At 39.3% G+C, this 25,375-nt stretch overlaps 1 protein-coding gene across 1 annotated transcript in view; it reads right to left on the bottom strand.

The window, feature by feature from the left end:
• Nucleotides 1–909: 909 nt before the first annotated feature.
• The window catches only part of LOC137344562 (S-adenosylhomocysteine hydrolase-like protein 1), an 84,330-nt gene continuing 59,864 nt past the window's right edge, over nt 910–25,375 (bottom strand). Inside the window, exons 6-17 of the mRNA XM_068007607.1 lie at nt 19,377–19,471; nt 17,939–18,045; nt 15,898–16,014; nt 14,649–14,712; nt 13,132–13,220; nt 11,124–11,194; nt 10,380–10,474; nt 9,791–9,889; nt 5,733–5,801; nt 4,896–4,974; nt 4,500–4,620; nt 910–2,117 (exon numbers count right to left, since the gene is read on the bottom strand). Of these exons, the coding sequence (XP_067863708.1) occupies nt 2,111–2,117; nt 4,500–4,620; nt 4,896–4,974; nt 5,733–5,801; nt 9,791–9,889; nt 10,380–10,474; nt 11,124–11,194; nt 13,132–13,220; nt 14,649–14,712; nt 15,898–16,014; nt 17,939–18,045; nt 19,377–19,471 (1,013 nt within the window). The 3' untranslated portion in view covers nt 910–2,110. The remainder of the gene's footprint in view (nt 2,118–4,499; nt 4,621–4,895; nt 4,975–5,732; nt 5,802–9,790; nt 9,890–10,379; nt 10,475–11,123; nt 11,195–13,131; nt 13,221–14,648; nt 14,713–15,897; nt 16,015–17,938; nt 18,046–19,376; nt 19,472–25,375) is intronic.

The following is a 25,375-nucleotide window of genomic DNA, read 5'->3' as shown; positions in this document are numbered from 1 at the left end:
AGTGCATCTCTCAGCTCACTGATTATTGTAGTCAAGGTTCCTAATTTAAAAGACTGGTCCACTAATGTCCACACTTTTTGTCACTTTAGTTTCCAGGACAATGTGCATCAGACTTCTCCACAACTAATCTCCCATTACTGGCGGTAAGATTATGCATTTCTGGTAAGTAAGACAGGTCCTGGTATTTCCCTACCCTCCTGGGATGGAGCTCCCAAAAAGTGTTCTGCAAGATCTGGCAACTCCCTCCCCAACAAGGATAGATGGGAGGTCAATATCCTACTGTTTAAAGGGACCAATCCATTCCATACTCAAGATTCCTCATATAGCAATTAGCTTTGGTGCCATTTCAGAACAGCATTACCAACCCATCTATTTTTGTGGTGGTGTCTACATAAACTATATGTGTGCACAAAGTTGGAGGGGAATCCAGGAAAACACAATACATAAGCAACAGATTCATTACAGCAAACAGAATGGGGGGGGAAACAGAGTCACGTTTAGGAAAACTTGGGCCAGTAAGGATCAGAAAAGACATGAAATATTATTCAAACGTATTCAGAAAAGGGAACAAGATCAATGTCTTTAGGAAATCTGCATCACAAATCAAATATAGTAAGTTGGTTTTGCACATATTGCTGCAAGTTGAGACAGTAGCAGTCCTAAAAATATTGCAAGGGAGACCTTTCCCCTCCTTTCTTATTTAATAATCTAACTTTAATCAAATGAACAAACAGTTACAGGAAACAGACTTAACCATTCACAGTTCTAAACTTTCTCACATGCATCTGTATCAGGATGCTGCATTGCACATCAGAAATTAACAAATTGGAGTCATTCTCACCCAGATCAATTGACATAAGACAACACAGAAGCAATTCTTTGATTGAAAAATCCTTCATGTTTCTACAATGATTTTTAAATTCTTTATTATTTTTTTAAAATATATCTTTTTCATGTAACTGGAGTGAAAGTATTTTCTGGTCCCACTGTTGGGTATACAACCTTAGAGGCTCATTGGCATAAAACCCATGGTATTAATAGAGGTCACCAGTAGAATCCAGTGCTTGTTCATGGTCCAGAAAATGCATTGACAAAAAAAAAGCCCTGTCACAAACAGTACATAATCGCTGAAATGTTTTGTGTGTTTGTATACAGCAAGTGTCTGTGGAATATGAAGCCATCAAGACTCAACCAGATTAGTGCTCGTCACCACAAACTCCATTTGGCACAATCTTATGACAAAACTTGTTCCAATATGATTCTGTCAAAATGTAACCGACTAGAATTAGAATACTGACACCTTAAAATTATTTTCCCTGTTGAACCGACAGACGTAAGCTTCTAATTTTCTTTGCTTGATTCGTAATGATTCGTGTCCTGAAGTGTAACATCTAGTGGTGTCAATATATTAAAGCGCACAAGTAAGGCTAGCATTGCATGAAAAGAGACGTGAACTGAAATTCTGCATAAACAAAACCATTCACATTTTTTTTGGCTACACAGTGATATTCACAGCTGCTTTAGTACTGAATCGGATTTGTTTAAAAGTTGATACTCATCATTTATTACAGTCAGCACTGGCTCCTGAAAAGACATGAGTATCTTACAACTGTACTGGCAATTACCAAACAGGCTTCGATTGCCACCAAGAACAGATTAAAAAAAAAACATATAGTAAAAACAAGAGAATCCTTTGGAACAGTTTGAACTGAGCTTAAAGCTCAGGTCTTGGACTAAAACAAACAGGAAAACAAAGCAAACAAAAAAAGATAATTTTTTAAATTATTACAGTACTATTTGTTTGCACATCAATCATATACAGGCTCAAGTGATTTCATGGAGACTGTGCGGTCACAATATAATGTGACAGTTACACCTCTCGGCAGTAAATTAGAAATCAAAACACTCATTTATAATTAGAAGAGTGCAGAAAAGAAAATACACGCAAAAGACCAGGCTGTTAAAGAAATAATATGCCTAGGAGTGCAGAAATGCTCTTCAAATACATTTAGTGAGCATTCAAACCACTAGGCTGGCTCCTACTATACATTCTTCTCATGAGGTTTCAGACAACTTGGTCCTTCTTTCAATCATTTTGGTTCTGGTCCATCTAATACCTGCAGAGGGGAAAAAAAATGTTCTGTGTAAAGAAGGGTTCTCTTCACAATTCAATGACTAACTTGCGTTCTCTGTATAAGCCCCAACCCCTCCATTTAAGCACGGACAATTATAAGTACTATCCTACTATTTACATGAAGAGTTGTTGCACTAATTATATCAGCCTTTACACAAAATAAATTTTTCACTACAAAAGGTCCATCGAACTATTAGTGACTATAGAACGCGCAATATAAATGGCAGCACAGGTCCTTGCATAACATGACATATATAGGGTGCTTGGAACAAAAGACCTGAGGGACAATTACCTGCTTATTCAGCACCAAAATAATTACTTCTGTTCAAATATAGAGTCCCCTTACACGTATAAGATAGACTTTTCACAATAATTAAACATAAAATATTGGTCCTACATTTTATGTGTGTTCATTTTTGAGCAGAAATCCTTGCAATATGCTTTAACTGAAAGCTTCTAAGTCCTCCTCAGCTTCTTAATAGGTTTCTTTATTCAATATTTGTATTAACATTTCCCCCACTCTAATAGAATTCCCACATGATGAGGTGTTCATGTCTGATGAGAACTTGAGCATCAGGGATTATTGTAGACATGGTATTAGTTATTGAAAGAGGTGATTACAGTTCTTTCTTTCAGGATTTCTTGGATTACGATCATTGGCTATGGATCCAAAATCAGGGAATTAGCCATTATTTTATGAAGATATGGGTTTTTGAAGGTCTGGGGGGGTCCTTTGATGGCTCAGTTGGTAAAGGCAACATGTAACCAAGCCACAAAGAGCAGCAGGTCATAAGTTCACTTCCTGGCTTGTGCCAACTTCATTTATCTCATCTGGAATTGCAGGAGGGATGTTAATTTTGACCTTAACGTCCCTGAGCCAAAGTATGGTGACAATGGAATCTGCCAATAGCGCAAGAATACCACATTGCATTAGGGCAGATTTTGGAAAAATAAGGAGTGAGCTAGCTAAGGTAAGGAGGAAGGAGAAATTGGCACACAGGACTGTAGAACAACAGTGGGACGTTATTTTAAAAAAAAGTTTGCACAGGTACAAAGTAAGTATATTCCACTAAAAAAAAAACTACTAGTAGTCTTGGGATGCTATGGATAAATAAAAAGGTTAGAAATCAATTAACAATGAAGAAGAGGGCTTATGTGGACCATAAGAAGAATAATAATGAAAAAAATAAAGGAGAATGTGAGAAAATAAGAGGTTGAGTGGGATAAGGAAAAGCTAATAAGTAGTATGAGGAAAACATTTTTAGAAACATCAAAAGGAACAGGAAAATTATCAATTTAAAAATTATGAGGGGTCTTGATAGAGTAGATGGGGTGAAACTGTTTCCACTGGCAGCAGGGTCAGTAACTAGATAATTGGCAAAAAATCCAGGGGGTGGGGGGGAAATGAGGAGGTTTTTTTTTTTTTACACAGCAAGTTGTTATGATCTAGAATGCACGACCTGAAAATGTGGTGGAAACAAATTCAATAGCAACTTTCAAAAAAGGAATTGGATATATACTTGAAAAGGAGAAATTTGCAGGGCTATGGGGAAAGAACAGGGGAATGGGACTAATTTTATAGCTCTTTCAAAGAGCCGGCACAGACATGATAGGCCGAATGGCCTCCTTCAATTCTTTTGAGGAGGCAACGGACATGGTTGTAACTTTTATGTATTTCTTTATATCGCTGACACATGAAGAATGACCACTTGCCAAAAAGGTACTAAGTGGGTGTTCCTTGCCTGTCAAATCATACCTTAGCGTGGGTCAGTAGGGGGAAAAATAATGTATGAACACACAGCAATTGACCTCTGTTTCTCCTCCCTAGCCAACTTCTGAGTGGGGAGGAACAGCAGACGTCAATTGATGAAGTTCACAAATGATGGGCTGTTGAAATTGAGCTCAGTTTTCTAAACAAACTTTTATTTAAAAAAAGACACAGCTTCTATCTATATGTCGAATTTTTTAATTAAAGGTCTATCCAAATATCCGTAAAGCATTGTTTTACCTACAGGAAGGGGTATTTTTTCCTCTCTGGATGTAGTATAAATACTTTCCCACAGAGTACTATATATATTTTTCCTAAATTGCAATGAATAAACCCTCACAAGTAAATAGCTGAATATGTGGATATCTTTCAATGATGCACATTGTAATTTTCAGGAAGTATATGTCATAACAATAATAAAAGATTAATATGCTCAAAGATACAAGAAGTTCAATGTTTTTGCAACGTAAGCATCCTGAGCTCAGAGGCAGCTCGGTTTCTTCAAGTCTACACTTACGATAGCTTCTCTTGGTAAACCTTAAACAATTCCACTAAATACGTGCAATTATTTTTAAGGTCCATTATACAGAAGTGCACCTGTAGTAATTAGGTTTGAAAGGTCCATTTTTGTTTAGGCCAAGATATTTTGCCTGGTCTTCTGTCAATTCTGTCAAGTGGGCATCAAAGGTTGGCAGATGCAAACTGGCAACATACTCATCTGTAAGGAGACAAGATTTATGCACAAATAAGTGCTGGATAGAAGTATTGGATAACTGATACAAGTAATTTCTGGCACTCTGCAAAAATTCTGCTTCCTGGCTGTCGACTGAAATATTTACCAGGACAACTAAACAATCTTTTGACACTTTCTCTAGAATTTCATCTTATTAGTGCCACAGTAACACTATACAATGCGTAATGGCAGACACTCCCCACTTCCTCATCTTTTTGTCTGAGATGCAGCTCTACAAGGGAAAGCACTCGACCACTTACCCATCTTTTTAGGCAGTAGGTACACGTCTTGTTTGTAGCGCCCTTCAGGAGCATTGTAGAGCTCTATCAGAGCCAGTGCCTGCATAGAGATCAGTACAGATCACTAACTTATATGCGATAAACAGGGTTGATATAAAGCCATATATTTGCCAACACACCTGGGTATTTCACTTTTGTGAAACATTGTAGTTCATATTTGTTCATTGTCCATCAAAAAAAATTAGTGGCTCGACAGCTGTAACTGTAGAGTACTGGGACTTGTGACAAGTGGACCAGAGATCTGCTAGTTTCAACTGATGCTTGTTTTTGAGCTCACCTAACAGTGCAGGTTGTTATAAATTGGGTAGCTAGGTGGTGAAGGATAGACTACTAGAGCCTGGTCTTCAGTTGCTTCCAAGCCTTTATTCACAGAGATCAACCCCACACCCTAGATAAGCTCTCTTATAAATGAATACAAGAGAGTCCCCAATTGGTACGCACCACCTGAATACAATTAACACGAATTGATATAAATCACATGGATACAATTCACACAGGTTTGGCCCATCTCTACTGTTATCACTGAGTTTCTGTTCGTGTTTTTCACATATATGTCTTAAAAAGTTACAAGACATTTCATCATCATCTCTAACCAGAAGTGCTGCCAGAGAGATGAGTGAAGTGGTTGGACTTGTGTCACATGACTATAACAAAATATACAGAATATATGAAATATAGGGTCATTTTTATTAAAAAAAACAAACATACCAATATCAGATTACAGAGGACTCTGCCATAGTGTATCGTAAGTCACACTGCAGTTAAATTATTTATTGGGGTTCTCATCTACTCACTTACCTGAGTGGTTGCTGTGATTGATAACACAAAAGTAGGCACAGTTGAACAGCTCAAGTTAAGAAGACGACCCTGAATCAAAAAACGTGAGAAATTATTAAACTTTTGGCATTTTAAACTGTACACCATTGCCAGTTTATTTTCTTCTCCCTCCTTCCTTCACCGAACACCATTCCTTGGCTGACGTGGCAGACAAGTGAGCCACTGGCAGACAACACATGGCTTCTACAGAAGCACAAGGGTACCATGGGATAAATCACTTTCCAATCTTCCCTCCCTTATGAAGTGTGTGTTTACACAGAATTACATAAAATGTATAGCACAGAAACAGGCCATTTGACCCAACTGGTCCACGCCGGTGTTTATACTCCACAGAGCCTCCTTCCACCCTACTTCAATTCCTAGGCAAACAAAAACTTTTGTGGAGGGGGGAGGGGGCGGTGGGAGTGGCTTTTACAGTAGGCCAGATTTTGGCCACAGAAAGATTGCTCCTTTCCAAAAGCCTCGCTCAGTCAGTGAGCTTGCCTTTAGGGGATAAAGCAGTTCCTAAATTATCTGCCGCTGCCCGGGCAGGCTCAGAGTTGACTGAGTATTGAATGGAAAGTGCAGCATGGTTTTCCTTTTTTAGACTGGGGCTCCATAGCAACCTCCCCTCGGCCTAGCTACCCTGGTTAAAGGGATCTCTGCAACACCAAAATCTACCAGAAACATTCTGGTACATGTCCTAGCAGCTGGAGCAACTAGTCAAGGAAAGCCACAGGTCTTGAGGAGCAGGTAGAGTTAAAATCTATATACAAACAAGGGCTAATTTTATTAATGCAAACTACCAGCAGGGAACCTCGTCTGCCAGTTGCAGATATCAGAAAATCGCTGACTTTGATTTTCAATTCATCAGCTTGAATGAATTTTCTGATAAGGGTGGTTGACGATAAGACTCCCCGCCAATAGTTCACATCTGTAAAATCAGCCCTACGATGTGAGCAGCTACAAATGCTAATTCACCTCCTCTTTTGCAATAATTTACCGCATGTTCCAGACTATTCCTGAAAGTGATCAGATACAAACATCAGTTTAATTACATTGCTTTCACTTCTCAGAAATATTTGCTTACTTCCCAGCCTGACGTATGTGTACAGAACTCAGGCAGAGGAAGTGCAAACGCCCTGCTTTCAGGCTTCACCTGCTCAATAATCAGTTGCTAGGAGGCAAGCTTGTGGCCCAAATTGATCCACTGTTGATTTTTCCATCTCCTGGTCTCAGGATACACATGACAAACCTGAACCACTTGAACTTTATGCTTGTGGCTTAAATCCTCTGAATCCTGCAAATGGATCACTACCTTGCAATTTCAATTACCCTCTTCAATAAATAGCACTTTACTTCAGTCTAAATACCACTTGTCAGAATTCAACAGCAACATTTCTTTCAGTTAGCACACTAGGACAGCAACCGAGAAATGTCCTATCCAGTGACTCCTGCTGGAAAGGGCCAATATGTGGATATTCAGCGATGACGGCATTGGGGTCGGCTGTGATGTTCTCCACATTCGAATAACCTGTCCACACTCACTGACCTAGGTTCATATGAAAAATGGCCTTGACCCAATCACAACTGTACTCTTCTCCCCCTTGTTCAAGCTCTACCCATCAACGTCGGAGACTCTGACACCCTCTACCACTTTGAAGGTTGCAGGTAATACAGAAGCCCCATTTATCTCCCTTTCACTGTGGATGTATTGTCACTCTGGGCAGGCTCCAGGCCTTCCACTACTTTAATAGCAGCCCAACCAGTCCCCATCCACCTCCCCCATCTAGCTGAACTTATTTTCACCTTGAACAATGTATCTTAACTCCACTGACTTCCTCCAGATAAATATGGAAACCTACACGGGTCCCAGATGTGGTTGTCTATTTGTAGAATACGTGGAACACTTTGATTCTATCCAGGCCCCTTGATCCATAGAACCACATAGGATGTTTACAGCATAGGAGGCGGCCATTTGGCCCATTGCATTTATGCTAGATCTTTACTACAGCAATCCAAAGCTAATCCCACTGTCCCACACTTTCTTCATATCCTGTATCTTCCCTGCCCTGTATCTTCCTCTACTTCAAACATTTATCCAATTTTCCATTAAAAGATTAAATGGTGTCTGCCTCAACACTCCTTATGACAAAGCATGTCATGCTCCGGTGTAAAGAAGGTTCTTCGAAACCTTTCTCCTCACTCTACTGTGGCGATTTTAAATTGGTGGCCCCTTGTCACCAACTCTCCAATCAGAGGGGATAGTCTTTCCTTATTCACGATCAAAGCCCTTCATAATTTTAAAAACCTCTATTAAATCGCCTCTCGGCCCTTTCTGTTCCAGTGGAAATAGTCCTAGTATCTCAAGTCTCTCCTTATAACCATAGTGTTCCAGCCCCAGCATCATCCCATGGAATCTTTTCGTTACACGCTATGGCTTTAATGTCCTTTCTATAATGGTGAACTTAAAACTATACACAGTCTTATAACTGTGGATTAATCAACTACTGTACAAATTTATTACTTCTTTACTCTATGCCCCTATTAATAAAACATAAAATGCTGCGTTTTTTTATGGTTTTATCTATCTGCCTCACACTTTCAGGGGATTATCCATTTGAATTCCTCTGTCTCTTTGTTCATCTGCATTCTTCTTGTCTTTCCATCAAATGTCCTGAAATGCATTAACTCACACTTATCCAGATTAAATTATATTGCCACCTAGATGCCTATATGTCCATTCTGCTAACCTGCATACCTTCCTGAAGCCTTTTATAATCCTTCTTGCTGTCTGCCCCCTCCCTGATTATCCTTGCTTCTGATTTCAAACCTTCCCTCAGCTTCACGTGGTTCATTCCTGACTGTTCCCCTCACGGCCTTGTCTGCCTCTAAATCTAGTGGTGAGCTTTCAACAGACATCTGTGACAAGCCCATGGATTCCCACCACTACCTGGAGTCCGCGTCTTTCCAATCTTCCTCCTGTGAAGATTCCATCTCTTCCATTTTCTCCACCTCCATCACATCTCCTCCAATGATTCCACCTTCCGCACCACAGCTTCATGGATCTTCCTCTATTTTGTCCGTGCTGGTCAACAAGTCCCCTGACCATGTCTGGCCCATTTCCCTTAACACCATTCTCAACTCCTCCTGCACAAGTTTTCCCTTGCCCTCATTTTCCACCCCAACAGCCTCTGCATTTGCTAGACTGTCATCTGCAATTTCCAACAACTACAATATGATTCTACCAGCAAGCACATCTTCTCCTCCCCATCCATTTTCAGGAAGGATTGTTCCCCCAAAATATTCCTCTCCACTTTTCCGCTGCCCTTCCCCAGACACTTTCCGGTGTAATTGCAGCAGGTGCAACAGCTGTCCATTCACCTTCTCCCATACCACTGTCTAGGACCCCAAACACTCTTCCATATGAGATAGCAACCTTTGTGTAGGTCCTCCAAAATAGTATATGGTATTTACAGCTCACAGAGGCAGTCTCCTCTAAATGGAGGACATCGAACGCAAATTAGGTGACCACTTTGTCTGTTCCAGCTGTAATTGTCACACTGAGCTCCTCACAACTTGCCACATAAACTCCCCCTCCCATTCTCACTCTTACCTCTCCATCTTTGGCCTTGTACATTGTTGTAGCCAAGCTCAATGGCTACAGCATATAGAAGGTAAATGTCTTTTATACATAACACTTCCATGTTATCTTCTGGACTGGTTTCGATCGCCTGAGGGGGTTGGAGATGAATTTTCCAAAGTATTTTTTTCCCTTATTGGCCCTGGGGTTTTTTTTCTGGTTTTTTTGCCTCTCTCAGGAGATTACACAGCTGTGGGGGTGGGTGGGAGTTGGGAAGAAGTGTTTAGTCATGATGGTCCGGCCATCATGGTGTGGGGCAGACTTGATGGACCAGCTGGTCTTTTCCTGCCCGTCGATTTCCCAGCAGCTATGTTATTTTCCTTAAGGCTGCTGTGAACAATCTTGAATTTATTCCAGTACAGATTCTTACTCTAGAAGCAGAATGAAGTCTACAAACCTCAGCTAAAAGCACAACACGCTTCCCATCAGGCCAGATCACGTGATCAACTTGAGACCGTACACGCTCCCATGTCAGTTCTGGAGTACGTAGACTGGCCTGCAGTAGAAATTTTGTTAAGAAAAACAGATAAAAATATTACAAAATATAGATCAATATAACTATTGGAAAACAAACAATAAAAAAAATCCAGCATTATATTCCATTTTAATTGGTCTAATTACTTGCATTCAAAATTAATTCATATTTTGTTTAATTAATAATTACTCTCATTTGAGTAAAATCTTAATACTGCAGCAAATTGTGAAGTAACAGTTTTTTGTGAATAAAAGTAACATTCAGAATATCAGAAGCATTCTGGCTTCTGAAAACAATATTATCACGCACTTTACTAGACAACGGTTACACAGAATCGTAGAAACCTCGACACAGATGGGGCCACTGACCAATCATGCCTGATGTGGGTACTAGCTCCACATAGGAACTATGTACTTTAATCCCACTTTCCTGTTCTTCTCCTGTAACTTTAATATCTTTCTTCTTCAAGTGTTTAATTTCACCTTAAATGTCTATGAAAATTTTTCCTTACCACGTCAATCTCCGTGTTGGAATGACCCATGTTGCACACAATGCAGCCATTTTTCATTCGGTCAAGCTGTTCCCTAGTAACAACGTTCTTGTTACCTAAAAACAGAACATATTCATTTAAGAAGAAACTGTACACAATATGTCAGCACAGCTTTACATCCATACGTCACTTAAAATACAAACTAAAAAGCAATTTACAAAATGTATCATAGCTAATAATATGCAAGTTACTTGGAAACATTATTCAGCAGCTCTGCGATCATTATATCACTATCATTAATTGGTTAGTGCGGCGTCATCACGTATGTCATTGTGCATCAACTGTCCAGAATGCACAGGACACGTGCTTCCAGTAACAAAACAGAAGAAAACTTAATTTAAGAGGGGGGAAAGAAGAGAGACTCAAAATGCAATAAATCCATAGTTCTTAAAACGTATCACTTGATGCGTGTGTTTTTGAACTAAATTAAATTAAACATTCACTGAAAGGGTTTGAACTGGCACCAAAAACCCAATTTTACTTAAAATCTCCTGGGGTCAAATGTAGGGGTGCTTCCAATTCAGCATCTAAACAGTACAAGATAATATTTGACTCATATTTTTGAAAATATATTTTTAGGACATTTTTTAGCACGGCATAACTTTTACCCACCCCCATCCCTTACCCCACTTCCAGGACTTTATTTGTAATCACAATAGGTGGACTGTGCTGCTAATTAAGACATTATCTACATCCCTCCAGTACCTGTGCAGGTAATGATCAAATCCACTTGTCGTATGACTTCATTCAGTTTCATCACACGAAACCCGTCCATACTACAGAGGGACGAAAAGGTTTACAATAAAAATAAAGTAGTAAATACCTTGATCTGAAAGTTTTTTTTTTACTTTTGACACGAGGGTCAGCTACTCACAGGGGTCATCTGTTTTATTAAATCACATCGCGACTCTTAGAGCACTAATTTACAAAGTGATAAATCTTACTTTTTTTAATGCTAACCCTTGATCTGCTGGTTTCCAAGGTCCATTTAGATTGAGGTCCAGATAGAATTGACTAAAGAGGCAAACTGTCAGGTGGGTTGAATATTATTGGGCAGCACACATTACCAGGAGTTATATATTCTTCAACCAAATTAAGTTGATTGATCAGACATCTCAAAAAGTCCAAAAAAATGAAATAACTGGAAGAGTGTCAAATAACTGCAGCCACATAATTAAGGGATTATTTATCAGTTAATTACACAAAAAATTAAAAGATCTTTAACATTAAAAAATGTCAATCTATTGAATTATTGGTTCAATATCATCATAGGATTAAGACATTTTGTTGCATAATTTGGAGATTATTAAAAATCTGTAAATTAATCACTTTTTAAAAAAAACTTATTTTCCCCTGCTATGTTTCTCTCCTTTCATCCTGAAGCCACAGATCCCAGTTGCCTCTAGCACATATCCCAAGTGACCATTACTCATGTATGGGCTTTACTAGTGAACTTGGCTATATGAGGCACCAGTGTTGAGCACAATCCTGTCCTCAGCAGTGGTCACTGGAACAAGTAACAACAGACAGGGAGTTGAATCTGGGACCTTTGTGGCTAGTCAGCTACTCACTGAATCATGAGGGAAGCCTAATTCGTCCTTTTTCGGGGAGAAATGTGGTTCAGTTTTCTTCTGCCCTCTGCTGAATTGACACTTGATGAGATATAGTTCCACAGATGCCAGTAGACCCCCCCCCACCACCCCGCTACCTCACCCAAAAGCTTAACACAGCGACAGTGATTGTTCTAGCTTCTGTGTTAGGAAGTGAACTACAAGCTAAGTATTCTATCTGAGGTTGAAGCATATTGTGGAGCTGCCTTGTTTGACTTGGAAGTGCTTAAAAGGGCATCTCTATGTTAAATTGGTGGTCATGTAATTTATAGAAGATTTACTTAGCACTCCCGATGGCTTAGTGGGTACGTGCACCGTCCAGTGTGATATTAAGCCATGCAGAACAGAAGATCCTAGGTTTGATCTCCTGTTTGTGTGGGGTTAGCTGATCTCTGGCGTGTCTCCTGTTGGAGCTCTAAAATTGGCCTTGATATGCTGGGCTAGAGAAGGGAAAAATAATCAGCAGGATTAATATCCGGTGACTCCAACTAGAAATACATGGATTTTGATTTTAAGATGAGAAGTCTGGCTTCAGTTGTGATGCCCTCGCTCACCGTCAAGGCTCAAATGGTTAGTTGAGTGAACACAACCACCCATAAAATCATCTGGTAAAAGCATCTTTTTTTAAAAACCTTTCATCGCTAAAAAGGTAAATTCAGCTTTTGAAATACATCCTCCTCCTCTTTCATGTGATATCTGCAAGAAAACCTGCAGTTACAGTCTGAAGATAAAAGAAATGAATTGAAGCACAGGATCTTTCTCAGCCCACAGTTTTCTTGGAATTAAAGGATGAAATTGAACTTCCAATGTTGATGTTTTTCAGGCATTGCTCAAATATGAACCAGAATTGGAAAAGGTCAATAGGTGCAATATTTCTCCGAAGAAAACACAGCAAGAAGAAAGCTGGCTAAACAGTGCAGAAATTAAGACAGAACAAAACATTCACCATATTAGATGCATAGGAATAAAATATCTTATAAACCAGATAGGTGTATTCTGCTCCGTTTTACCTTGAGGACTCTGCTAACCCCCTGGTTCCTTTAGCCAAGATACCAGAGGTCTGAGCACGGAGCTACAATAAGCATTGAAAACAGTCATCTTACCAAGCCTGTAGAGCACAAATCGGATCAATCTCGGTCACATACACAATTGCACCCAGAGCCTTCAGAGCAGCGCAGCAACCTTTTCCAACCTATAAAAACATATTAGCATTAAAAGTATTGCATTATTCATATTTTTTTCTTTAGTCTTTGACTTTGAGGAATCGCAAAGATATTAAACGGAATTGTTTTGATGATGTGTGGTTTACTACTAACGATTTCAAAAGCAATGTCGTAAGGAAATTCAAAATGGCTGCAGAGACTATAAAGTAAAACCACAAAAGATGGAAATTTGAAAACTGTAAATGCTAGAAATATGCAACAGGCTAGTCATCATCTATATAGAACTACATAGAATGTGTACAGTACAGAAACAGGCCATTCGGCCCAGTTGGTCCACACGAGCCTCCTCCCACCCCTCTTCATCTAACCCTATCAGCATAACCTTCTATTCCTTTCTCCCTCGTGTTTATCCAGCTTCCTCTTAAATGCACCCTGCATGAGAAAGACAGGCTAATGTTTCTGATGGAGTCCCTCTTTAGAACTTATGACAAAGTTTCGCACCCAGAACATTAAACCATTTCTTTTTCAACAACTGACTGTATTTCCAGCACTTTTGTTCTTTATTTTCAAAGGGCCATTTCCCTTGATGTGATATTATTGACAGCAGAGTTGCTAATATTGCTATTTTTTTCCCTAAATTCAAAACCAGTAAAGCAAGATTCTTGCTACTCTGTCAGGCCTCCCTGCGTAAGCAATCTTTCACACCTGAAGCCTTGTCTAATTTCCTAGATACAATGGCAGATAACATCGGCTCACTATTGCATCTATCACTCTACCTGATCTGGAAAATAGATAAGAGGATGTGGGACAAGCTGCACTTAAGTTTTTTTTATATAACGTTATCTCTAGATAAATGAGGGTATATTAAAGTGACAAACAGCTCCTCTATGAGATACATTAGCCACTGCTACAGCTTCCATACATAAAAGGTGCCATAGAAGGGGGAGGGGCTGAGGGAATGCTGAGCAGAATCTTCGAGTACATTTCTAACCCAAAAAACATTACTTTTATTAGGTAATTTCAGTTTTACATTTGCAAAGAACAAAAGGGAATGAGGTACATGTAATAAATGAATCGTTTTGCAGTGTTCCAGTGATAGTTGCTCTCTTTTACTGCCAGAGGGGCACAATACTTTAGTGCAGTAATAGATTGTTCTGAAGTCACTGTACTTCTTCATTTATGTAAATGCTGCAACACAACCCAAATCAACAAACACTCAGACAGGCGCGTGCTTTCAGAACAGCGTACTAATCAGATATCCAATGTTTGCATAATGAGCGTGCAAAATTACAAAAACCAATTATTTGCGGTAAACAGTAAACTGGAATGAGTGCTCATTGATAATATTCAGCACAAAGATTAGGTCACAAACAGAGTTAGAAATAAAAGAAAAGACATTCAGGTGAATGGTTTGAAAGTGTTTATTTATTTTAGAAGTACTTGGGAGTAGACTTTACCTCTCCGTATCCACACACCACCACTTGCTTTCCACCGAACATCACATCCGTTGTTCTCTTTAAGCTAGGAATAGAAAGACAGAAGCAGAACATGAGATTCATAGTTTATAAAGCTGTCCAAGAAGAGCAGGTGTGTACCTTCAACCAAAATGATATATGATTTGTGATCAAAACAAAAAATTCCTCTGGGCACACTGGGGGTCTCTTACGTTTGTTAAAGTGCTAAAAAGGAAATAGCTCCCCTGAGCAAGGTTGGCCGATCTCAGCTGGTGCAGCAAAACGCATGCCGAAAGGGCCTGTGTCCCTGAGCTAGGGAGGAAAAAGAAAAGAAAAGGCACAGCAGGAGTTCCTGCTCCAGATTGCTATCCAGTGATTCCCGCTGGAAAGGAGGTGCACGCAGATGGGATCAAGTTCAAGTGCGATGCTCCCAACAGTCAAACAACCTACCGACCATCACTATCAAAGTTCACCTACAAAGAATGACTGCTTGGATGAGTTACCGAAGGCCAGCTGGCACCAGTGGAGACGTAGCCACCATGAGTCAGAACCTTCAGGAGAAAAAGTTAAGCAAATAACTGGGGGAGGAGAGAATGGTAAAAGATGTGACTGCACACTTTTAATTGGTTCCCTGAATTAAGATTTAGGGGGCTTCCTGGGTCAGACTTCTTTTTTGATAGTTATTTTAAAGCAGTTTCAATAGCTACTTTTGCAACAAATTACTGCCCCCCTCTCCTGACATGTGGGTCTCGTGCAGCCAATGGCAACATTAAAGTAAACTTGCTGGATTCATTTAGGCTAGTGCTGGGTGACAAGTTTTTTTTTAAACCTGTTCACCTTGGCTACCAGCTTAAGTAAATACATTAAGTTTACTTTACTGTTGCCACTCACAGTGCAAAACTCCCATGTGCCTCAATGGGCACAATGACCACTGATTAAACAAACACACAGATAATCCCCAAACAGCCCCTAGTGAGCTTTGATGTGGTTTTTCACTTCACATTAAAATGAGCCATGATCATGCTTTTGTGTGCCCACTTGCACATCCCGACATGCCAACATTAACTGAGAGCATAACCAACGTCATCTGCTCAGTGGAGCTTTTCTTGTGGGTTCATAAAAATTCTGTTGTCAATTAGAAACATGGAAATAAGCTTCTGCTAAAATTGAGGGGATGGTTCACAAATTATACATATGCAAAAAGCTTCAAAACAAAAAAAATGATCAAACTGCTGCATTTCTACTTCCTTACCCATCCAAGATGGACTCCCTGCAGCAGTAGAGGTTATCAAATTTTTGTTTGGTAACAGAATCATTCACATTCATGGCTGGGACGCAGAGCTTGCCTGCTTTAGACAACTGATAGAGTCTGAAATTAAACAAAATAAATGCGTGATCATTTTTTCTAACTTTTGATATATGTTAAGGACATAGTTATAACATGGATGCTGGTTTGAGACTGGTATCTACTTAAAGTGACATGCAGCTGATACACCCGAGTTATCCTTACTGTTACATGTTGCTTTCTGGCCATGTGTGCGCATGGAAGAATGGGTTCACAGAGCAGCATTCACGGCATCCAAACACCATTTACATTTTAATGTTAAAGAGCCGATGGAATTTGGCTCTTTGCTAACTGTGGCAAATTGAAATTTGCCTGGGTTGCTTAAGCTGAATTTTTTAAAACTTATAATATTTCAGTGATGTTAGATTCAGCATTTTTCTCAATAAGCTAGGACCTTAAAACCAGGCTGTGTAGAATAATGAAGTGAAGTGTTAATTAGTTATTCAAAGGGAGGATCGATACGTACAATCTCAAACATTTTCCTGTTATTGCAAGAAGATGGCACCTTGCAACACCTGAAGGTCCAGATGTCATTCCATGAGGGGGGGCAGGGGCACGTGCTTAGTTAAGATAGTCGCATGGGAGTCTCCTACACTCCAAATCAAAGAGGGAGGCTCCCACCTCAGGATAGCGACCTGATTGACAGCTCGTTTAGATGACCCATTTATCTTACAGAATTAAGGGGGGGTGGGTCTCCAGAGAGAGGGGGCTCTCTTGCTTGCTTGATCTCTCTCTCACACACAAGGCAGAGTCGTCTGTTTTCATAACAATAGCAATCACCTGTGTTCTAAAAGTCTGAACTTGCACCGCTTCAAAAATTTAGCGATAGAAGGTGAGCTCATTTTTCGGGAGTAAGTAAACAGCATTTTTATTACTTTCCATAACCAAGAAGTAAAGGAAAATCAATTGTTCTCTCTGTGAAAACTGCACACTGTTTATTCATGTATTTTGTGTAAATAAACAAGTTGTTGGTTTGAAACTGTGCCTCGCCTTGGTTAAATTTTTAGTCTGCCTTCTATCAAGAGACAAGGATTCACATGGTGGCACGCATCATATTTTAGAAACCGGTATAAAAGGCAAGAGTTCTCTATTGCAATTTCTGGGTCATGGTATTGATTAACTAGTTACTGGGTACACTTTCGATCATAGGGCACACAAGGTCTGCTTATGGAAATGACTGATGACACTGTACCCTAGAGAGAATGTGATGGAAAAACTCAAAACTTATGGCACTAATAAAAGATGAAAAGTGAAACTTGAAGGGGTGAAAAATAAAGCTCAAGTAGTTCCCAGGTGGTCAGTTTGACCATTTAGGAATGCTTTAAAAGTTTGCTTCACATTAGTTGCCTTTATGCAGTCACCAATGGGAAGTTGAATCAGTGAGGCTACCTACTCCAACTGGTTTGAATACTTGCTTTGTGAAGGTCGAACTGTTTTTGCTTCAATAGAAAATGTGTATTTGATACAGGAAGAAAATTATAGGTGCTCATAAGCCCAATAAATAAGTGAGAAATATATAGGAATGTAGTACAAGCACACCATAGTGTATACTGTCTTTGACATGACACACAGCTCAGGAAATGCTGTGTAAAAATTGCACACACAAGAACATAGTCCCTAAGGGACAGCTCCTGAGCGCCCCATAGCACTTCCACATTGCAGTGAAGCTTAGATCAGGATCTCACATGTGGCAAATTGCAGCAAAAGCTCATGCCCCATTGCACCAAAGTCACTATGTCACCTATTTAACCATTTTAGGTACACTCTAGAAATGTTTATTGGAGGCTGGTGCAGCAGTAGTGATCTTAGTTATTTCATTCTTCCATTAACCTTGGATAAAATCACTGTTATCTGTCATCACGTCCCCTCTCTCCATTTTACTGAAGATCTCTGATTACTAGAGGTCAAGACTTCTTCTGGCTGAAAATTTTTATCTTAGCATTCTCACCTGTGAACACCAGTCACACTCTCCTCTACAATGCCTCTGATCTTCTTAAAAACATTAGGATATTTCTTATAGACCCAGTGAGTCAAATCTCCACCATCATCCAGAATCTAAGAGGGAGCAAAAACACAGAAAAAAAAGTCACTAATTGTTGCACATGCAACAAAATCTGATAAATTCACCACAACAGTTTTAGGTTACAAGGGAAGGTTAAGGAAATTAGGTGTGGTTTATTTGAAGAACAGGAGACCAAGAGGCGAAGTCATTTAATATTTTAGTTCACGACTTAGATCAAGTTTCTGTTTGCATCACGGTTATACATTCAACACTAATTGGATAGGAGTTTGAAACATTTTCATTATTAATTTTGTAACCTAGAATTATTAATCAATACAAACTCATAATTGAAGCTTACTGAAACTCTATGATGTTGATAGACTTTGCTCAAGTGTCATTGAAGTTAGTGCAATGTGCACAATTATCTTAGTCAAGGCTATACAACAGAACTGAAAAGGAAAGGTAAATTTTCCATACCATACTTTTCCAAGCTGAATATTAACAAGGTTCTAGGGCCTGTAAAATCATTCTTTGATAAGATATCCTCCAAGAACACATTAGTTTAATCTCAACTGCTGCAAGGTCACTATTCTCTATACTCCTTTCCTTTACTCGCTCTCCTTCCCATTCACAGATTTAGAAAATCTTAATGGTTACATAACCTGTAATAAGTTACTACATAATGCTGCCCCAATGCTATGAACGTTTCACAATATTGTATGCAGCAAACGTAATGTGTTGGCAGATTACTTCCTTGTGGGGGCACTATTAACTAACAGCTATTTAAAATTCTATCCTTTGAATTAGAGTGACTATTTTAATGGGTTAGGGTTTTTCTAAAAAATGAAAACTGAAAATAAAACGTATCAATTTCAATAATTACAGTTGAGTGAAGTACAGAAACTTTCAATATAATGAAATGGGTATTGCAGGTTGGAAATTTCACTATACATCTTTTCACAGAGCCATTCAATTTCACTAAATCAATAATTACTATATTGTGAAATGCTATTTATCTTTCCTAAAGCTCTTGGGTTTTTTTCCAGATATCTAATCTCCTTTATCCAATTAAGAAATGCTTAGTCATGTCAGAAGCACGAAATGCTGGGGTTCTAGAGAACCGAATAATGGGATTAATCCCCCACCCTACCCCCCCGCATCCCCAACCCCATTCGCACCCCCCACATCACTCCGCCCGACAGAGTTAGCAGGAAAAGATTATTTCCTCTGATTGGGGAGTTAATGATGAGGGGGTTATGAATTTCAAATTGTAATAAGAGAATTAGAAATTTCCTTAAACAGTGCGTTGTCGGAGCATGAAAGGCTCTGAAGGAAGAAAACCCAATAATCAGAGCTTTCTTGGCTAGAAAAGTAGTTCATTTACCATATTTGCTTGCCAGCCGTTCATGTTCACACAACAATCGATGCACCACCAGAAATCATCTTCAGACTCGCCTTTCCAAGCAAACACTGCAAATCCTGGTGGTTGGGAAAAAAAAGCTAGGATTATGGGGAAAAACTCAAGATATTTGTGAACTATAACAAGCTTAAAGGATTCAAAAGTGAACAGAGTTCAATTGAGTGAAAGAAGTAAGCTCCACTGACTTCAAACAGATTTTCCATAATTATCAGATTATCATTTGCAAAATGCAATTTGAAAAAAATTCTTCACTGCAGAAAGGGTACAGCAATGAACCAACATTCAGTAGGAGAATCTGAAAGGATCAGCTGATGACATTTCATGGGTGAGAGCATTTTACTAACCTTAGTAATACTAGCACAATTAAATTCATTGCTTCTACTCGACATTAGCTATGTGACATTTTAGGAACACAAAGCACATACACTAATATCCATTTAATGCCAGCAAGGGAATTTTACCAAATTGACAAAATGTAGTTAATACAGTGCAATCCTGTTTTTTTTTCCACACAGATGCTCTGCTGACAGTGATATTTTCTAATTGAAAATCTTCTGCACTTTAGATACTGTTTAGATTTTAGAGTATAAAAAAAAGGACAATCACCTCCAGTCCATTTTCTCTTGTCCTTCCAGAATACTAACCCTTCCATCTTCCTTATACCTTTAATATCTACCTTGAACAGGCAGGACCTCTGGTTAATGTCTCCTCTGAAGGACAGCATCTCTGACAATTCGGCACTGCCACAGTACTGCACTGGACTATCAACCTAGATTACGTACTCAATCCAGCTCAAACCCACAACCTGAGTGAGTGTTAGCTTGGCTCAGTTAGTGTTTTTATCGGCATCAAGCTTAAACAGAGCTACATGAGACACATTACTATATTAGCAGACCAGAGGTATTTTCAGTAAATGAAGACATGCTTGTGATAACCTCATGCTTCTACCAAAAAACAGACACAGGCTGAACTGTCTCATCCTTTAACCTGCTGCTAGAGACTGGCCAATGGCCTGAGTTATTGGGTACTTCAAGCCAGGCTAATGCCAATTTATGTACAGATTTGACTTAGAATTTGGATTTTAGTGATGGGAGGACATTTTGTATAGTTGCTTTTAATTATAGGTGCTCATAAGCCTAATAAATAAGTGAGAAATATATAGGAATGTAGTACAAGCACACCATAGTGTATACTGTCTTTGACATGACACACAGCTCAGGAAATGCTGTGTAAAAATTGCACACACAAGAACATAGTCCCTAAGGGACAGCTCCTGAGCGCCCCATAGCACTTCCACATTGCAGTGAAGCTTAGATCATACACCCTTAGATTATACACCCTTTAAAAGAACATTCGATTAAAGGGAACAATTCATTCCCATTCACAATTATCCAGAAGTTTTAAGAGACATGGGGGTGAAATTCTTCTTTTAATGAAAAACAGAAAAATGCTGTTTTTCTCCTTAATTAAAGGCCCATTAGCAAAAACACATTCTCAGAAAGTATGTTTGAAAGCCACATATTCCTGTAATTTCATTTAAGGGCTATTAGCTGCAAAGAAAAACAGGTATTTGACCATCTTTTGTTAAAGGAATTTCAGCCCAGTAGAACTAACTGATTCATATTCATTTATATTGCAATATCTCTTTTCCTGAAAGTGCGTGACTAGTTGCTGGTGCCCATTTAAAATTGTGGGATTAATTCAGGGCATCCACAACAACATTAAAGCAACTACGCTCATAGAAACCATGCAGGTGTTCAATAGGTACAATCATAACTTTAAAGCAACTGTACATACACAATCCTACACCATTTTTTTACACAAAGCTTTTTCTCTCAAGTTCACCTTCAGAATTTCATCTTTCCCAGTTCCAGTATTGAACAGAACCTGTGCAGCTTTTTAATCTCCATTATTCTTTCTCCTCAGTAAGAACAGCAGCATGGTCTGGACCCCAGACTTCTTCAGGAAATCGATCAGTGCTGTTGTCCAAAGCTGCAGTTTGCTGCTGGGATAAGACCATGGCTAAATTGTCCTCTTTCCCCTCCCCAAAATGGGATGAATTACTCACTGCCAAAAGAATGTAATTTCTAAATGGCAGCCCAAACAAGGGCCAGAAAAAGTCCCCAGGGAGGGTACAACAGTGACCCATCTAAACTGTCCTGTGCTGAGCACCATTAGAAGCTGGGTTCACAGGTTATGAGATGATCAGTCACTAAAGTTTTTACTCTGAATTTGTTTCTGTATATAAAAATAGGTATTAACTACAATTACTACATTACATGCAAGTATAAAAGTCATGTACACAAACTATACATACAGTCTCAAACATAAATATTTCATCAACTTTCACCAAAGTATGTGACAGTTGAAATTAAACTTTTGTTCAGTAATATGACTGACCACACTTGAAATACCGCAATTTTCTGACTGTTACTGCTGGGTTACCCTTTATGCCTGAAGGAATTTGACAAGAATGGTATCCTGTTGGGTCATTAGTGTATGGGTGGGAAGAGGGACCTGCGCAATTTCAAATTGCGTTCATCTGCTTTTACACTGACCTTAGAGGGTGCTGAAGCCTCTGGTCCCAGCATGTCTTGTAAACCTGGTGACAACCCCAATGCTGGCTTGCCTGCTTCACCAAGGCTGGCTACTGGAAGAGCCAGTTTTTTAAAAAAACAGATCTTCCCAGTGACCAGTCTTAGCGAATCCAAAAGCAGCTTTAGTTTTCAGCAAGCACATCTGGCTACCAAAGCAGTGTCAGCTTTTCTAAAAGCTCAGAGAAGGCAACACTTTTTCAACAGGGCCTATTTTTTAAAAATATATTTTTTTTCTACTACTCATGCATGCCATTTCTCCACTACTTTCTAGTTCTCCTTATGAACAATTTTCAACTCTTTTGGAGGTTTGGGCCGGGGGGGCGGGGAAAAAGAGTGGAGTTTGGAAAGGGTGCACTGGGTCGTCCTAGCCATTAATATTTTTAAGATGCATTTACGTTGCACGCAGCAAACCAAGCCAAACACTCTGGAGCTCACTACAGACATGAAGACCGCATTTACACTGTATTAAGCAGTTTGTCCCCAAGAGACCCAGCTGCTGCGGGTTTCATTATCATGTTCCAAATGCAATAGATCAGTGATCCGACTCAGCGTTCACACACCGACTTAAACATTGCAGCTAAAGTGGATGCATAAATGTACCAGCAGTGCAGCCAGAACCTCACTGTTGAAGGCAAGTCTTGGGTTGGGACTGGAAAAGCCATGGCAGTGCTGGAGATACCCTTTCATTTTTACCTTGGTTGGTTGGTCATCTTTACTAGGGCATGTTGAGAGCCTCCGCATAAGTTACATGCCAACTGTGGTTAAAAGAACAAATTTCCATTGCAACCGATAGAATCGTGGGTCAGGGTTCGCATAGCTCAGAGAAATGTTACAAGTTTCTGTAACATGCAGTCACATCAACATATTTTTGCTTGTCCTCACCAAACGCTGAGGGCATTCTTTTCCCCCCCAAGGGGGTGGGGGAAAGAGAATGGACATGGAAAAGTTGAAGAATTGGACAGCATTGGGGAGCCAAGTTAAAATGAGCAGGCACAGTCATTAGCTCAGTGCATTTTTGTCAGTTCAACTGTACATGTTAATTCAGCTCCCACACGTTGCCAGATACAGCAACTCAGTCAGTTCTCTCAATTAGGTCAGCACCACTTGATGATGAAAATAAACCTAACAAAAAACTTAGGGAAAAAAAACACAAAAATGACACAATTATCAGTTTTCAAAAGTGATACTCGTGATTAGGCTCCCCAGGAGCAACATAATTTATTTTTTTTGAAGTGGCAAGGTAGAATGACACAGCCAATTCCATAGTACGTTTATCCACAGTGAGGGCACAGGGTCAGCTGGAATGACAGACACAATATGGAGTCTACTGTGTCAGTCACACTATTAAATTCTGTTTAGGAAATGGTGGCTGACGCAGGTGGGCAGGGATGTACACCTCACCCTCGTGGGAATGGCAGCCCTAGAGACACAGTCTGTAATTAACAAATTTCAGAAGAATGGCATGTTTTATTTTGGCAGATTGTTGGTAAAATTAGAACAGTCAGTAGATTGTTTCACTACCACTAAATTAAGGTGCCCAGTGACTCACTTCAAAATGGATGTTGATGGGAGTTGGCGGAGGATGGAAAGGGGAGGAGAGGAAGAAAAGATCTTTCTTGGGGATTAAACTAAGATTTTGCTATTTTTTGCATTACTCATAAAACTGGTTCATACTGTCCCTTTAGCTTCTTTGGATCAATTTCTATCGTACTTAAAGCAATTACCAGGGAATTGGAGAACCACCAGCTAGTATTCTATTTTACGCAAATGCAAATTGACAGATTTTTTTCATAAAATTATTAAAGCAGACACTTAAACCAGTAATTCATAAGCTATATGTCATTAGCTGGTTCAAGAGAATCAGTGGGACTGAAAGGACAGGGCAACACTGAGATCCTTGCATGCGTGCCCTGAAGCCAAAATAAAATTAAATAGAGCATGGAAAAACAAATATTGCAGCAATGTTGAACATGTTTTGTGCAACTGCAAGGTTTCTCACTTTAAAGCACAGCAACTTGAAATACTACAATCCTAAACCTCACCCCTTACTTTTACTGCTCAATTTGCTGAGCAGTCAGTCAGTTGTCACCAAATATAATGATAGAAACTTTACTTAACTTTACCTCTGTGCAACCGACTACCAATATCTTCCATTTCTACAGTCCATTGTGACTGCTTTCTTTTGCTTTGAACTCTAACATGCTGCTTGATGTACAAATCTTTGGGTGTGCAGTCATTACTGTTCTGATTTATCTGATTTTAGTTATTGGACTTGCACTGAAAAACTTAAGTGTACCATTTTTTTTTTTAAATCCATAATTTGTTTTAACCATTTGGACCAGGTGTGCTGATATATTTCCACACATATTCCCTACCCACAGGGTACATTTCATACTTATTACATATAATGCCCCACTTTAAATTGCAGGCAAACCAAACTGAAGATGTTATGGTATTAGACATATAACATTAAAAAGAATTGTAACAATGCACAAGAAATAAGGCTTTTAAAAAACACAAACTCTTCTCTTGGCTGATATCTTTGACTTATGAGTCTTTTATACAGTAAAAAGGCATTTATAGCCAATAGAACATTAAATATCTCAGGGCAATATCACCAGCAAAACAGAAAGTTTTTGTACAGAGAAAAGCCGCTAACCAGGAATTAATGGGCTTTGAACAACCTCATTTTGTTTCTGTCTGATCGGGTGAAAAGAGTACAATAGAACCTGGATTATTTGGGTTCTCCTTTATCCGTTCCAATTTTCAGTGAAAGCACAGGCAATCAGGGCTTCAGGTCCCGGAAACTGGTGATAGTTTCTGGCAGCCCTGACTATTTTTAAATATTTCAGCTTATAGGGAGGCGTAAACGCACAGACTCTGAAGGATTTTCACAGAAGTCGGAGCTTTAGGGTCCAATTCAAAGCCCCGACTCCAACAAAAATTCCGTTTAAGACACAGTAAAGCACCATTTTGCGCCGTGGTGTGTGCATTTAAAATAATTGTGTTGTATTCATGTTTCACCTAGTGCTGGACATTTGCCAGTTTAATACTGAATATTATGACTCTTATATCACCTTCTACAACAGATGAGGCATTGCTCCGGCTGCTGATCAACAGCTGAATAGCAATACAGCATTGCCATTCTGGATTATGACTACTGTCTCGAAATTAAATAATCAAAATGTATTAGGCACGATACTTACTCTTCTGATCAACAGAATTGAAATAAAGTCCTGCGGTATTATAGTACACAGTTCAGATTTTTGTGTTTAAGTTACAGATAATTTGGGGGCTCTCAATTATCCACCAATTCCATTATCAACCAGTGAGATCCCTACCATTACTGCAGGTAATCAAGGTCCC

The sequence above is a fragment of the Heptranchias perlo genome, chromosome 27, assembly GCF_035084215.1.
Source record: "Heptranchias perlo isolate sHepPer1 chromosome 27, sHepPer1.hap1, whole genome shotgun sequence".
Classification (NCBI taxonomy): Eukaryota; Metazoa; Chordata; class Chondrichthyes; order Hexanchiformes; family Hexanchidae; genus Heptranchias; species Heptranchias perlo.
This window is presented reverse-complemented; position numbering and strand designations above follow the sequence as displayed.